Raw genomic sequence first — 16,056 nt, 5'->3', positions numbered from 1 at the left:
GAAGTGGCAGTTAGTTTGATCTCAGAAAACATGATAGCTAGCGGTTTCTGTTTTATAAAGAGAGAACAAAGTCTGCTATACTCAAATAATTCATCACTACCAGTTAATGGTATGTTTCAAAAGGGTTGCTTTGAGAATTGCAACTGAAGTGTTTCAAAGGACATGGAAGCATAATCATTAAAAGCCTAGCCCTGATTCACTGCAAAGTAAAACGGGGTTTCGTTATCAGTCCCTTTTGTTTCCAAAGAACCAATACACAGGACAGTGTATATGAAATACTTTACAGAAATTTCAGCTCATCTCATCAGTTTGACTAAAGGTCTTACCAAAATGAACCATGAACAGACAACAGAAAAAAACAATTTGTGATTAATATGATCAGGTCTTAGTTTTTTTGTTTCATATGCACAACTCTCCAGATTTCCCTTGCACCATTTTTATAATTAAAATTATCTGTCCTCACTTTCCAAGAGTATATAGAGAACAAGGATGTAATGGGATTCACATTTATGCAACTGAATTGATAATCAACATTTTATTCCTTAATGTACGCAAATAAATACACAAAACCCAAAGTATCTGCTACTCTCTATTCCCAGAATTCCATTGCTGAGAAGACTTTGTTGTTAGTTGTGAAGTCATATTCAACCTATCGTGACCCCATGTTCCTCCAGGCCTTCCTGTCCTCTACCATTCCCCTGAGCCCATTTAAGCTCATGCCTACTGCTTTGGTGACTCCATCCAGCCACCTCATTCTGTCGTGCCATTCTTCTTTTGCCCTCAATCTTGCCCAGCATTAGGCTCTTCTCCCATGAATCCTTCCTACTCATTAGGTGGCCAAAGTATTTTGAGTTTCATCTTCAGGATCTGGAGCAGCCAGGGTTGATCTCCTCTAGGACTGGACTTTCCAATTTTGGTATACTTTTTGGTTGTATCATGTTTCCTAGCTTCCGTAGTATGAGCATATTAGCTGATTGGAAGGATGAAAATTGCAATCCGATTGCTTTAAAGAGGGTCTCCTTGGGGAATGCTGTTGTTGATGTGTAGCCCCCAGCAATTAGACATGTACCATCTATTCCATTTTGAGATCCACTTGCTTCCCAAAACGTTTCCCTTTGTGTAAGCTTGAGGTATGATCTATAGAGGTACTTTTCAACTTGTGTGCAATTTTAGGGTGTTTTATAGGGGGGGGGGGGGATAGCAGCACCTGAGCTACAGCATCCTCTTCTTACCCTGAAAACTGCCAGCTGTGGCCTGAGACACAGCAAACAGTTCCCCATCTGGCCATTTTTCTCCCACAAGAGCACGCAAGTTATCCTATTAATTCTAGGCTTCCCTTGCAGCCTCCGCCTAAGGTCCGCCCCACGTGGCAGAAAGGTTTACTATGCTCTGAGGCCAATTGTCTTTCGACGGCTGCTCTGAAAGCCGCCTCCCCCCCCCACCCCCGTGCCCCCAAAACAGAGGCGCGTACCGAGCCTCTTAAGAGGACTCTGCAAGATGCTTAAATTCCGCCAAGCATCCGCAGCAATAATTCCGGAGGGCAGGGCGCGCGGGACTGTGTAGCGTGGCCGCTGCTACTGCGCCCGTCCAGCAGACGCCCGCGAAGAGCCCGAACTGTTACAACTGGCCACTGAGTTGGCAGAGAGGAGTGAGCTGAGGAAGCTCAAGGCGGCGTGGAGGGGCAGAGCTGCCTGCTGCAGTCCTGCTACTGTGCGCCCCAGTCCGGGGAGGAGAGAGAGAGAGAGAAAGGCGCTGCTCTGGCGGAGGGATACGCCGTTCCCTATAAAAAAGGCTCCGCGCAGCCTCACACCTACAGCATTTCTGGCAAAGGGAGGAGGAAGCGACGCTGTTCGCTGCTGATTGCCTTCTGCACCTTCGCCAGGGCACAGAGAGCCAACGCCGCCAGCCGAAATGGTAGGTAGTTTGGATCTACCGCGTGAGGGATTTTGTGTGTGTGGGTTGTGTGGTTGGTGTTCTTGCTCGGGTTTTGCTTTAAAGCACGGACGAGAAACATCTGGATTTGTCGCTTGACTTCCTACAAGCTGCTGTTGGATCTTTCGACTCTTGGCGGGAACCGACTAGCAACGCGTTTGCCCTTTCGCTACTATGCCTTGCCAACTTCGGGGGCGGGGTGGGGTGGGTTGTCAGCTTGGACTGCGCTCTAGGAGCGGAGGTGGAAGCGGGCCCTGCGACTGGAGATCTGCTGGAAAGCGGATCCGCTCTTTTGCATGGAAGGTGGGAGTGGGGGGGGAGGGTGTCCCTGAATGAGGCGAAGCGTTGACAGCCCTGGCCCAGCGCTTGTCCTTTTGCTTACAGTTTCTAACTTAGGCTGTGGAGGAGAGCATTAAGATTGCAGGCGAAGTTCCAGGCGGCCTTGCAAGTCGCCCGTCCCGCGCCCGAGTCTCTTTCACTCGCTTCCCACGATCTCGTGGCTGTTGTGTGCGGAGAAACTCGCGACCGCTTGCCGGAACTGGCGCTCTTGTCGACGCTCGCTTGCAAGAGTGCAAGCCGGTTTCCTCCCCAGTTATCGCCCAAGGCTGGGTGGGGATGCTTCAGAGTTCAGCGATCGCTTGGGCTGGGAAAGTGGCGGATCCGCCTGCTCTCGGACAGGGGGCGATGTTTGCTTGGAGAACCGGGCGGTCTGCTTGCTTGGCACGGCGGCGGTCGCAGCTCCCGATTTTGTGTTTATTTGCAAGGACTTTGGGGCAAATGTCTTTGGAGACGGGATGGCAATTGCGTGGGAGGAACGCCCTGGTTCTCCTCTCCACATCCCCACGTCATAGGGGCGAGGTAGTAACTGGGGCCGCGCCTTGCCTGTAGTCAGAGGTGCTGCGTGCGCTTCTCCGGAGCTGAGATTTCCTGTGTTGTAGCTGAGGAGCGGCGCTTTGCCCCCTTCAAAAAACGGCAGGGCTAAGATTAAGCCTAGACCCTCCCCTAAAGAATAAAGACCGCGTATCTTCGGCAGGAATGAGCAGAGGCTGGGGAAACTGATCAGGCCTTCATTGGGCACAAGACCGCATTCAAGTGAATTTATCCTATATTTTGGCGGGTGCCATTTGGATTATTTAGCTGGAAGTGGTGGGGTTGTTTTCTGGAAGCAGCTTTCCCCTTCCCTGCGCCTTCCAGATGTGCTGGCTGATGACAGGGGTTGACAGGGACTACCCTGAGGCATACCTCTAGAAAGTTCCTGGTTAGAACCATATGGGAGCTCAACATATGGCATTGATATGGCTGCAGATGGAGCAAGAACCCTGCCCTGTGAAAATGCAATGTAAAGAGCCACGATTTTGATGTTATTAAAAAAAATGTTGATGATTGCATGTGTCTTTTTCCCCCTAGTGGAGATAGGATGAGGAAAGTAGATGGCCAGGCTGATTGAAGGATATGGGTTAGGAAGATGGCAGGGGAAGGATGATGGAAACAATCACAGTTTTTACACCAGCTGCACTGCGGAGGGGGAGGGGGAGGGAGAACCTCTGCGACTATTGCACTATTTCTCCACCCCCCAAAAATAATTTTCCAAAACCCTCAAATGCAGCAATTGCAAAAAAAAAGGCTTTGAAGGTTGGATTACATCATGTCTCCTCCTCTTCTTCCTCTTGAGCCTCCACCCTACTAATCCCTAGAGGTGGGAAGCTAGGAAAGGATAAAAATCCATGCTATTTACAGTAGCAACTGAAAATTATTTCCTAGAAGCCCTGAACAAACATCTTAAAAGCTCACTAATACACTGTGTGTGAGTGTGTTTGTATTTGTGTACAAGAGGGCTTATTTGGGTGATTTTTGGAATGGAGAGTGAAAGGAGAAGTGGGTAAAATCTGCTTATAAGGCAGTCTCAATCTACTAAATCTACTAAAATTGACACTATAGCTGCCTGGTGTACCAAAAAGTATGGATCACAATTGGGCTGTTGGGACAAGGTCATGTTTTGTGCAGAAGGTAGTCAGGGGAAGCCTTTTTAACAAGCTCCCCCCCAATAGTGGAGCCCTCCAAGTGTGTTGGGCACATGTTGTGATCTGACCCATTTGGAAGTCATTCAATTAGGGAAGGCTGCTTAGTGCAGGTGTATTGTAGAAACTGACCCTTACGTTTCATTTTCTCCTAATGTGCAGTTAGATTTTACCTTGGTCAGACATCTCCCAAGAGCATTTTAGTTGATGATGATCTTTGGTCTTCATTCAGGATTTTATTATTATTTTAACTAGAATTGCTGTGTAATTGTGAAATGCATGATATATTGAGAAAAGAAGGGATGAAATCTCAGCTTTCATTTCCCATAGTAGAAAGGAAAAGCCCAGGTATGTCTCCTTTCCCCTTTTGCAGCTGGGAGGGGTTACATCATGGATCTGACTCCCCCTTCACACAACCCTGTATGGGCGGCGTGGCTGGTTTAGCACTATGCTAGCTACTTTCATCAGGTAACCAAAGTAAGGCATATTTGTTCTTGTTGCCTAAAATACAAGGTAGATGTTATTAAATATTATGTGAAAAACATGTATAAGATCAAAACTTGAATGTATAAAACCTGGATTCTCATCCTTCAAATTACAGACTGAGGGCTTCATACACTCTAGTTCTGTTGATTTGCATTCTTCATTTTATTGAGGTGTGGTCCATTTTCCTGCTCTGCATTGCTCTGATACGTTATGTAAATCACTATGCCAACTTGCCTCACCGAAAGAACATCCAGCAACTGGATTCTGGGAAGATTTCAAACAGGGTTGCTCATTAGTTGTGTACAAATCCTGCAACTTTTTTTTTAATGAGAAGCTTACTTTGGGATGTCCTTTAATCGCTGGCAAGCCACTGCATTGTGAAGTCAGTTATGCTTGCCAACAGAGGATTTCAAACTGCAGAGGATTTTGACGCATTTGTTGATCTTCAAATTTCATAGTAAACTTCCAGACACATCTTCACATACATACGTCTTGCGTATTTAACAGAAATCAGTATTTGGATATGACTCTTGCAACATCAAATAGCTATTTAGAACAAAGCTTTAAGGCAGACATTCAATATTTGGATAAGAGTATAATTTTTCCAAATTCAGCAACCTTTTAAAGAAAATCTGTAACTTCATTGGCAGGTATATATCTTTCTCACTATATATATATAATCCTTCTCACTAAGCTATTAAATATTGATTAGGCTAATTAATTATTTTTAAAGCATTTATGTAGCCACACATCTTATAACCCAAGTCTATATAAACAACTGACTACATAAATGTTTAAATAAATCATAATCTCTTTGCACTGACAGTGTCATACAGAGCAGAATACCATTTTTCCTTGTCAGTTATTACTGAGTGGAACTATTGATTAGTACAGTTACTAAAGCTTCAAAGCAATGCTTTATTTTTGGAAAACTAATAGATCGGCAACTTCCAATGATTGCCTTAACAAAACAAAAAAAAAAGATCAGATGGTTTGTTTTTTTTTGAAAAAAATAAAAGCATTTATTCCTGAATATAGCATGTGTAGTTCTTGAAGAGAAATGACCTAAATAGTTAGGCCCTTATTTTGCAGGTTTGTTTTTGCTGCCCGTTGCTTAGTGGTAGGATCAGTAATCTCATGGCTGTAATGAAAACCTGATGCAAAATGCATTTGGGGGGGGGGGGTCTGTTTCTTGACCATCAGAGTAATAAGAAGGTTCTCCAGCTTTCTGGGTAATTCATATTCTCTCTCCCCATGCTGTCTCGGTTCTATTTGCACGATCCACTGAAGAGAAGAATGGTTTATTGCCAATTGCTCTTGGATGTGCCAAGCATTAATATAATGTTATGTCATCTTGCCTCTGAGTTGCTGCTGCATTGTGTGCTTTGACATAGCTACAGGTAAACAATGTTCTGAAATACTTTTCTATTCTTTACATAGGCCGATCAGCTGACCGAAGAACAGATTGCTGGTGAGTATTCTAATTGGAGGGAGATGGTTTCTGTTGGCCTAGCAACTTATTGTGAATACAAAAATATTGCAGAACATTCTTGGTGGCTGCCATCGCTTGGCTATTTCTCAAGACTTTTACATTCCTGTTGGTGTGGATTGATCTTTAAAAGACAAGAAAACATCACATTAAATTGTTTTTCATTCAGTAATTTAAATATGTTCCTGAAAACATACATGTTTGTATTCGTTTCTATCTAGATAACTGGTTACCATAGGAATTGAAACCTACCGGCTGGTTATGCAACCCACATCCTTTTTTTGCGTACACAGTTATAGCTGTATAAATATAAAGACTGTGACTATGAAATGGATACAGTCCTTTGATTTCCTCTGTACGTTTGCTTAGGTACCAATCAAGACCACTTATTTCAACATTAAAGATCTGAGGTTTTCTGATGCATTGGATGTTAGTTACTAGGCAAAGCATTGTTTCTCATGAAATTGACAGTATTTATTTATAGCAAGACATATTTATCTGAGAATAAAAGAGTTCTGAGAGTTCTGAAAGCTAAAAAGTATACAGTCCAAAATTATTAAAAGTAATTGGGATTTTTCAGAGAAAATAATGGCCCTTGCCAAATTTAAACAATGTGCTGCCTTTTTTCTCTTTCCCTTCTGTTACTTTTTGGTTTATCAAGTCACAATTTCTGCTTGGTTTTACCCAAGGTTGTGGCTAACTATACCGAAGGGAAAAAGTAGTATAGCATACTTTGGGGCCTTAAGACAATTGTATTGGTTAGGTCAAGAATGGGCTGAAAAGTCCTGAGTAGTCGTTCCCTCTTTTTGTAATTTTTTCTGTCCTGCTCATCCTCTAAAGCAGAAGTGTGCAAAATTCAGCTGTGAAATGGAAAAGATTGTTCACATACAGCATGGGTGTGTCAGCTGCACATTTCCCTGGCTCGAGATGGTTGAGTTAAGAAGGCAAAAGAGCACTGACTTGTGCTCCTTGGCACTTATTTTCTTGGCACAACTTCTTTAAGGAGCTGCCGACCAGTATAATTAGCTTATGCTAGACCCGAACCATTTGGGGATCTGAATACTGCACACTTTGCATTCAGAGCTTCGTTCCTGGTTGCATTTCTCCCCCTGCGTGTTATGCTTATAGTAATGCTGCAGGTGCAGCATAATGGCTAAGAGTCTGAGATACGAATCAAGAAACTCCTAGTTCAAATCTTCTGTGGTAAGTAATTTCTGTTTTTTACATTTTCACCAATCTTGGAAGTATTTTTTCCAAGTAAATCTCTCTCACATGCATACATACCAATTGTGTGATTTGCATGATGACATCATCCCTGCCATCATGTCACTGGCTCAGTGACCGGGAATTACTGTTCAAGTATATCTGTAGGCATCAAACCGAGGAAACTTGATGCATTATGGTATTATTGTGTATTCAGGATAGGATAATAGTTAATCTGCAGTTTCAGGGTTAAGCGATCTCAAGTGTGAATGAACCATTAAGAACATTACCACTTGGTTGAATCAAAGCATAGGTGTATGGCACACAGAATTCTTTACTCATGTTCTGTTTCTGGGATTCGTGCAGTCTAGATTAGGGTCCTGTTTTTCACACTGAAACTGTCCTCAGAAACCAACAAGCAGGACATGAGTTCTGTAAGTCCTTGCACTTACATTCCATAGTAACTAATATTGAGAGACTTACTGCATCCAGACCTGGAGCTAATAAATAGCTGTCATGATAGTCTCCATGAATTTTAACAAGATCTACAATGACATCATACTGAAGCTAATTAGATGCTCTGTGAAGTACTTTCATTTCTGGATGACATGTTTAAGTGCAATGAGAGAAGATGCTATGCAACTGTAAATGTATACAATGTAAAGGCTTTAAAAAATCCATGTGTTCAATGTCTAAGAGGGAATTATTTTATACTCATTTGTTCTTTCCTTAAAAAGAGAAAAACAAGATTTCTTTCGCAGCTAATGAGTTTTTAGTCATTATGAATGCAATGTATTATAAATGTAACTATCTGTTTTAAGTATCAGTAATGTTGTAACTGTCTTCACCATATCTCACTGCCACCCACTCCCAGACTTCAAGTTTTTTAGGACATGGGACTTTGGGTTCTTGTAATATACATTAGGATGAGAAAAAGACTGGTTCCAAATATATTCTATGTGTGGGATTTTGAATGCTACTTTCCATATTTCATATCCAAAAATGTCTCCTGATGTTATGGAAATGGATGCTTTTTACATGGTTTGGATTACTAGTCATTTTTTGTTGATTCAACGCAATGGTAATTATAGGCTTTTGGGTGTCAGGATGCTGCTCTTGTCTAGGTATTCTAGACTAACTTTCTTCTTGGATCTTCCCCAATTTGCATCCATAGACTTACTGCACTTTTAATGATGAGATTTGACTAAGACACAGTTTTAGTCTTCGACTTATGACCACACCTGAATCCAAACTTTATGTTGCTATGTGAGGCAGTTGTGAATTTTTCTTCATTTTATGACCTTTCTTGCCACAGTTGTTAAGTGAATCACTGTAGCTGATAAGTTAGTAACACAGTTGTTAAGTGAAACTGGCTTCCCCATTGAATTTGCTCATCAGAAGGTCTCAAAATGTGGTCATATGACTCCAATTGTCATAAATATGAGTCAGTTGCCAAGCGCTTGAATTTTGATCACATACTCATGGGGATGCTACAACGGTTGTAAGTGTCATAAACGGTCATAAGTCACATTTTTCAGTGATGTTGTAACTTCGAGTAGCCACAGTTCAGAACAGAACTGTTGTAATGCAAGGACTATCTGTACAGTCCAAATTGGAAAAATTGTAGGCCTGTATATTGTTGGTTAGGCATTACATGTCATTCTATGTATACATTTGCAAAAAGATGGAACATGTCATTAATTTGTTCATTTGTGGTATCATTCACTGGAGAGAAGACTTATTCACACATAGTGCTATCAGGTTGCTGTGGGCTGATGATTGTTTTCTTCCCTGTTCTCAGAGTTCAAGGAAGCCTTCTCTTTATTTGACAAAGATGGTGATGGCACCATCACAACCAAAGAGCTGGGGACTGTCATGAGGTCGCTGGGTCAAAACCCTACAGAAGCAGAATTGCAAGACATGATTAATGAAGTGGATGCTGATGGTAAGCATATGAAGGGATGAACCAGCTATCTTTCATACATGAACATAATTCAGTTTCTTCAAACTCATAACCCAGTGTTGGTAAAAGTTCTAAATTACAGAATTGAAGGCTTGTGGCAGCTAATTACAACTGTGATTTATAGTCCTAATAAAATCTGCCATGTATTAATGACAGCTATGATTGTGTCTGTATCAGGGAAATCTAAATAAAGCAGCACATGAAGATACAGACTCTAGAAAGAGTGCAGAGAAGAGCAACAAAGATGATTAGGGGACTGGAGACTAAAACATATGAAGAACGGTGGCAGGAATTGGGTATGTTTAGCTTAAGAGAAAGAAGGACTAGGGGAGACATGAAAGCAGTGTTCCAATATCTCAGGGGTTGCCACAGAGAAGAGGGAGTCAAGCTGTTCTCCAAGGCATCTGAGGGTAGAAGAAGAAGCAGTGGGTAGAAACTAATCAAGGAGAGAAGCAACTTAGAATTGAGGAGAAACTTCCTGACAGTTAGAAGAATTAATCAGTGGAACAGCTTGCCTCCAGAAGTTGTGAATGCCCCAACACTGGAAGTCTTTAAGATGTTGGATAGCCATTTGTCTGGAACGGTATAGGGTTTCCTGCCTAGGCAGGGGGTTGGACTAGAAGACCTCCAAGATCCCTTCCAACTCTGCTATTGTATTATAATGGGATGTATTGGATAGTATAAGCATAACACCAGAACACCGCTGATATGCTGGGTTTTATTTTCTTGCTGTAAAACATAGAACCTGCATAGTTTTCCAGTCTTTCCAGGACTGCATATGTACTAAGAATATTTTTATTCCTGTCCTTGGTGTAGCTGCTGTCACTCACATATTAATCAAATATATTATGTGTAGCCTGGGACTAATGCCTGGTAAAGTCTTTTGTGGCAGATCTTAACAGGCAAACAAGTTTGAAATGGGAGAGAACAAGTATTTTAGGTAAGTGGGACCTAAGCCATTTAGGACTGTAAAGGTTAATACCCAAACTTTAAGCTCTGTCCCATAAGCAATTTATAATCAGAGCAGACCTTTTGGTACAGCATCACATGACCGCTGTTAGTGACAATCTGTCAGCTGCATTTTGCATTGCAGTTTCCACTCTTTTCAACAGTAGCTCCTTATGATGAGTGTTACAGCAAACAAAATGGAATGCAACTAAGGCAAACCATTGCCAAATACAACTACCTCAAGAAAGGTCACACCATACACACTAGGTATAAATGGATCCCAGCTTTCAAGGTTATTGACTTCTGTGGATTGGATGGTAAAGAGCAGCATCATGAGAAAGTTTCCTCCGTATACCGTTGGCATCTGATTATTGTCCCCAGCACTTTTCTATAGATATTGAGACAGATCATAACTCTATGGGACATGATAGATAAGCCAGATAGTGAACAATTGGGTCCCACACAGAGTCAAACTGGAGGGATCAAAGCTGCTGTGAAAAGTGTTTTTTCCCAAGATTCACTCCTATCAGATGATCCCAAAGGTATCATGGTTAATGGTATCAAAACTTCCCCAAAAGCCCAGGAGAAGGAGTAAAGCTAATTCCATCACATCTGGTTCTGATAGAGACCCTTGCCAAGGTAATCCTTTGATTAAAATTGCTCCCAATGATTAGTATAATTCAGTGGTGTCTGGAATTGTAAGGTCTTCTCAGTTAACTTTCCCAGAAATGGAATGATTGTTTATATTGCACATATTGCCGGTGCCAAAGGACATGAGGGTTTTCTTTGCATGGACTATTTGCCTTCTTTAAGGAATTAAGATACATCCTTCCCTCAGCGACACATAGATTACTTCTCTTTACCATGATGTCAGTCCTGTCTTAATCAATCAAGAAAGGCAAGAATTAAATTATTGGCTGGTAGTCCTCATCTCTCCATAAAGCTAGCCCCAAAATTCCAAGTGATGGGACAAGCTGTTGGTAAATTTGTTTCCCTATGATTTGTCGGGGACGCGGTGGCTCAGTGGCTAAGACGCTGAGCTTGTTGATCAGAAAGGTTGGCAGTTCGGCGATTCAAATTCCTAGCGCCGCGTAACGGAGTGAGCTCCTCTTGTCCCAGCTTCTGCCAACCTAGCAGTTCGAAAGCATGTAAAAATGTAAGTAGAAAAATAGGAACCACCTTTGGTGGGGAGGTAACAGCCTTCCATGCATCTTCAGATTTTAGTCATGCTGGCCACATGACCATGGAGATGTCTTTGGACACTGTGGTTCTTCAGCTTTGAAACAGAGATGAGCACCGCTCCCTAGAGTCAGGAGTGACTAGCACACATGTGCGAGGGGAACCTTTACCTTTTATTATTTGTCTAAGTGTGTTTGTTTATTTATTTATTAGATTTATTTGCCAGTACTGACAATAAAATTATAAACCATGGTAAAAACATTGGGTGGGAGGGAACAAGGTGTGCAGGGGGTGATGTGGAATCTGCTGTTAGTCCATCAATCACCTCCAGGAGACAGTCTTCATTGGGACTCCAAGCCAACTGATAGAGCCAGAATTTCAGACCCTTATGGAGGGTCAGGAGCAGATCTCACCCTGGAGAGTAAGATGTTCCAAAGGGTAGGAGCCTTAGCAGAAAAGCCTTTTCTCCTGTATCCGGCCAGCGGAAATTTCTTGACTGAGGGGATCCTCAGCATATCTCCTCTCCTGATGCAAGTGAGGTGAGCCCATCCCATTGGGATGAGATGGTTCCTCAGGTAACCTGGACCTGTGCCATGCAGGGCTTTGTAGGTAATAAACCTATACCTTGAATTGCACCTGGAAGCAGGCCAGCTGCCATTGCAGCTTGCATAACAGCGGTGTTGGAGCACAGCTTATCAACTTTGCCCATCAATTCTGGCTGTGCATCTCCAATATATTGTTGAAGAATATGCCATTTGTACAAATAAAGCAATGCTGGCCTCTTATGTGGATGGAGTGATGGCAGAGAAGTAAGCATTCTTTAATACTTCTCCAGCTGTTGAGCTCATTTCCTGTCCATTTGTGTTCCATTTGTTATCTTATTTGCTTCATTATTTTCATATTCTTTGCTGGAACTGGTCTGGTCTTGCTGTGTAAGAGAAAAGAGTGGCCATTGTTCAGCCCATCTCTAAATTTCATAGATTAGCCCGACCGAGCACTGACATAACTGATAAGTAAACTGGGAAATTTCCTAAACGCATTAGGGTAAATATCCAAATGCATTGGGTGCTGAATTGGATTGCTTTAACTAAGATTTCCATCAGCTGCTAGTCTCACTAGAAAGTGATCTGTCCATGCCAGTTGAGTTACCATAATTTCCCCAACAACAAATCACTAGCTCCACTCAAGCAGAAAACCACACCTAATTTGTGTCCTGAACAAAATGCCTAGAGTAAACCAATGCCTTGCCAGAGGTCAGAACAGCTAGCTCAGGAAGAGAGACTATTGGGTTGCAGGATAGACAATATGCTAACAGTATCCCTATCTCCAAATGCAGTAGAATGCATTCAGGTTTGGCAGACTGCCAGATGGAGTCAGTGAAATAGAAACCTTATAGGCAACAGCTTCTCTATCTTCTTACACTCTAGTTTTAGCCTCTGGGCTATGGGATAGCTTGGCGAGAGATAGACTCCACTTTCTCTACCACGTCTTTGTGATAGACTCCAAATATAAATTTAATCTGGGATTAAATCCTGAGTAAAAGATGTTTGAATGGCAAGAGAATTTGCAGTGCAACTTCACCACCACCACCACCATCACACAACTCTCTAGGTAAAGAGATCTAATCTCCCTGGAGTTTATTATAATCTCCCTAGTGATTATAATGTGGCTTGCCATTGCTTTCTTGGGTGTTTTTCAACTTCCAGTCTAGGCTGGGATTTCCTGATTTTGTGTTATTACTAATAGCTTTGACCCTTCTTACCATTTCCAAGGTCAGTCAAAATTGGTTAAATCCTACTACCTGCTGTGAAATAATTGTGTATTGGAGCTGTGTATTTCAGGTCAAATTACACATTGCCTAGCTGCAAATTTTTATCATGCGTTTTCATGGCATCAACCCTAATCAGGATGGGACCCTAGCGTGGTTGGAGAAACTTAACATACAAAATGTTTCTGTCTTGCCAAAGAAAAGTTATTTGTATTGCTTAAAATGTTTGAGTGGCTTGTTGAGAGAGACACAACAAAAACTAAATTTGAATTGGCTGCACTATATGTAAATAAAGCTGGGTGTGATTAATATGGTAACTGTTCACTGATTTGTTTAACCATTTTTATCTTTTATCTTTTAACATTTGAGTTCTCTGTTTCTTAGAGTGTGGGGGAAACATAGACAGTAATAAAAGAGAATATTTGTAGCTCACGGTTGAAATGAGGGATCCTTAGAGCTTGGTTGTTTTCTTGCAGATGTTTCATTACCCAATCTAGGTAACATCATCAGTGCTCATTGGGGATCAAAGATTTCTTCAAAGTTAAAATCATCTCTAGAGCAGAGCATGGCATAAATGGAATCGAAGCCCAGTCATGCTTCTGCATATCCTTTGTGATACAAATGAGTTCAACATGAATACTTCGATCGTTATAAAAAGACAGCTTGATCAGAGGTGATCCAGATTTTTGAAATACGTTTCTAATCTGAAAAGAACAGCTAACATTTTCTTACAAATATTTGTATCATCCAGTCTTGTCTACAAAATTTCTAGTCCAGTAACCTAGTGGAAGAGATTCAGAGCATTACTACACTCTTGTCTTCCAGACAGGATATAATTCACTGCCATAATTCTCTGCCAACATGCTGTGTACGAATGGGAGGCATCAAGTTTGAGAAAGCTTACAGTTGTATATCATGTGCTGAAGACATGAGAACCTATTTTTAATAAAACAACTGTCTGCTTATAATTGGTTAATTTCTCTTATGCTTACAAATATGGAACAGTGCTTTTAAAAAGCCTTCACTAGGGCCAATTGTACAACATCCCTTCCAAAATAAACCACACACCCTTGAGAATTTTGAAGATCTGTCCCTCAGATTGTTTGCAGAATCTGAGTATTGAGTGTAAGGAATAGATCATGTGCTGAACAAGACATCATAATGTTGATCTTCCAGTCACCTGCAGTCCTGTCTTCTACCTGTTTCCCAAGATCAGCAGTCAGATTTTAGTTCCTTTGAAAATTAGTCTGGTATTTAGAGAGAAGGGAATGACTGTGAAATTATAAATTAGCATTAAAACTAGAGAGAATATCTGGATTATATAAAAACTAAGCATTTCCAGTTCATAGTTGAGCAGGCAATAGAGGAGAATAAATTTCATTTTTCTCTTTCCCAAGTCCTGAAATTTCCACTTGCAATGGCCTTTGAACTGGAGAGCCCAAATTTGGAGTCAGTTATGTGATGTTTTCAAAGCAATTCAGGTGTGCAGGGAGTTGAACTGATTGACATCTGCTAAGAAATTGCATCTTTTATATCTAAAACCTTTGGTGGTATAAAGGGACTCTCCTATGGCAAAAAAAGGTTTTTATTTTTTTAAAAACGGATGGCATGCACATGATATCATAACTTGGCTGAGAACCCAAATGATTTCTGGTGAATGTCAAATGCAACAAGGAGTATGGATCTAAAAGTGAATATATCCAAGAGTAGTGGTGTTTTATAGGGAAAATGGAGTGAGTGATTCTAAATTATACATACACGGTGAAGAACTGGAACAAACAGATTAAACCGTGTCCGTTAGCAGAATGAATTATACAATTTTAAGATATGTAAATCTGCTAGAAAGGCAGTGAATAGCATGAATGTTAAACAGCAGTGAGGCTTAGGCATGTCAAGGAAAACATAGAAGTATGTTGAAGTTAATAGGAATAGCATTTCTTTGATAAAATGATGTAGGTTAAGGGAAAAAATAGGTGAATGAAGATATTGAAAACTGAACAATATGAAAGAACTTCATTGAGGTATTTGATTAGAAAGAATATATGAGAATCCAGGTACAGAACAAATTTTAACTAAAGCGGAAGGGATTGAGAGGAAGAAGACAGAACAAATTATGTTTTGATAGAGTTGAAAATACATTTGGACATATTTTTTCCTTTCTATGCCCTTTTTTTTGACAGGCAACGGCACCATTGATTTCCCAGAATTCTTGACCATGATGGCTAGAAAAATGAAGGACACAGACAGTGAGGAAGAAATTCGTGAGGCATTCAGAGTTTTTGATAAGGTATGATTTTAAGGTTAACTGTGGTATGGGTGTTAGTGTTACAATATACAGGTTCCTTGTAATTGTTCTTTGTTTCTAAAAGCAGATGCCCTCCTAGTAAAGTCCAGTGAGTCTTGTAATTTGCAATTCACAATCAAATTTCTAACTGGTTGCTTTGTTGACTTATCTTCCTAGCAAAACTATTTGGAAGGGCAACATAACATGAGAGCTGTAATGTATTTTGTATGGAAATGATATTCTGCAAATGCATACTTGAAATCATGAATGAGGACTCTTTCACTGTACTGTTTACTAGTTGCATATCTTTAAAAATTAGTCCAATGAAAACAAGTCCAGTGTATAAGATGCCTTTAACAGAAAACCAGAATTGCCCAAATTGTGTTGCGTGTGCTTGTGGCAAACGCTTTAGTATATTGCATTCTAATGTAAAATTGAAATGGCTCTGATTAAGAAAGTTATTTGTTGTTTGGGGAAGCAAATAGCGATGCTTGCCATCCTGGTGTCTGTTTCACTGTAGGAGAAAGTTGTTTGAATTCTCTGGGAACATTATGACTAAGTGAAAAATTTAATCCAGGTCTTTCTGTTTCTAATTATAATGCCTTGGTAAGACCACACTTGGAATAGTGCATCCAGTTTTGGTCACCACAAGGTAAAAAATGTTGAAACTCTACAAAGAGCGCAGAGAAGAGCAACAAAGATTATTAAGAGATGTGGAGGCTAAAACATACAAAGAACGGTTGCTGGAATTGGGTATGTCTAATTAAATGAAAAGAAGGACTAGGG

General features: G+C 41.0%; 1 protein-coding gene across 1 annotated transcript in view; it reads left to right on the top strand.

Moving 5' to 3' along the window:
• The first annotated feature begins 1,764 nt into the window (after positions 1-1,764).
• The window catches only part of CALM1 (calmodulin 1), a 17,780-nt gene continuing 3,488 nt past the window's right edge, over positions 1,765-16,056 (top strand). The window contains exons 1-4 of the mRNA XM_081945147.1: positions 1,765-1,914; positions 5,877-5,907; positions 8,930-9,073; positions 15,167-15,273. Coding sequence (XP_081801273.1) covers positions 1,912-1,914; positions 5,877-5,907; positions 8,930-9,073; positions 15,167-15,273 — 285 coding nt within the window. The 5' untranslated portion in view covers positions 1,765-1,911. The remainder of the gene's footprint in view (positions 1,915-5,876; positions 5,908-8,929; positions 9,074-15,166; positions 15,274-16,056) is intronic.

Source organism: Natrix helvetica (assembly GCF_964273705.1).
Source record: "Natrix helvetica genome assembly, chromosome: 1".
Lineage (NCBI taxonomy): Eukaryota > Metazoa > Chordata > Lepidosauria > Squamata > Natricidae > Natrix > Natrix helvetica.
Note: the sequence above shows the minus strand (reverse complement) of the source record. Positions and strands in the feature narration are given on the sequence as shown.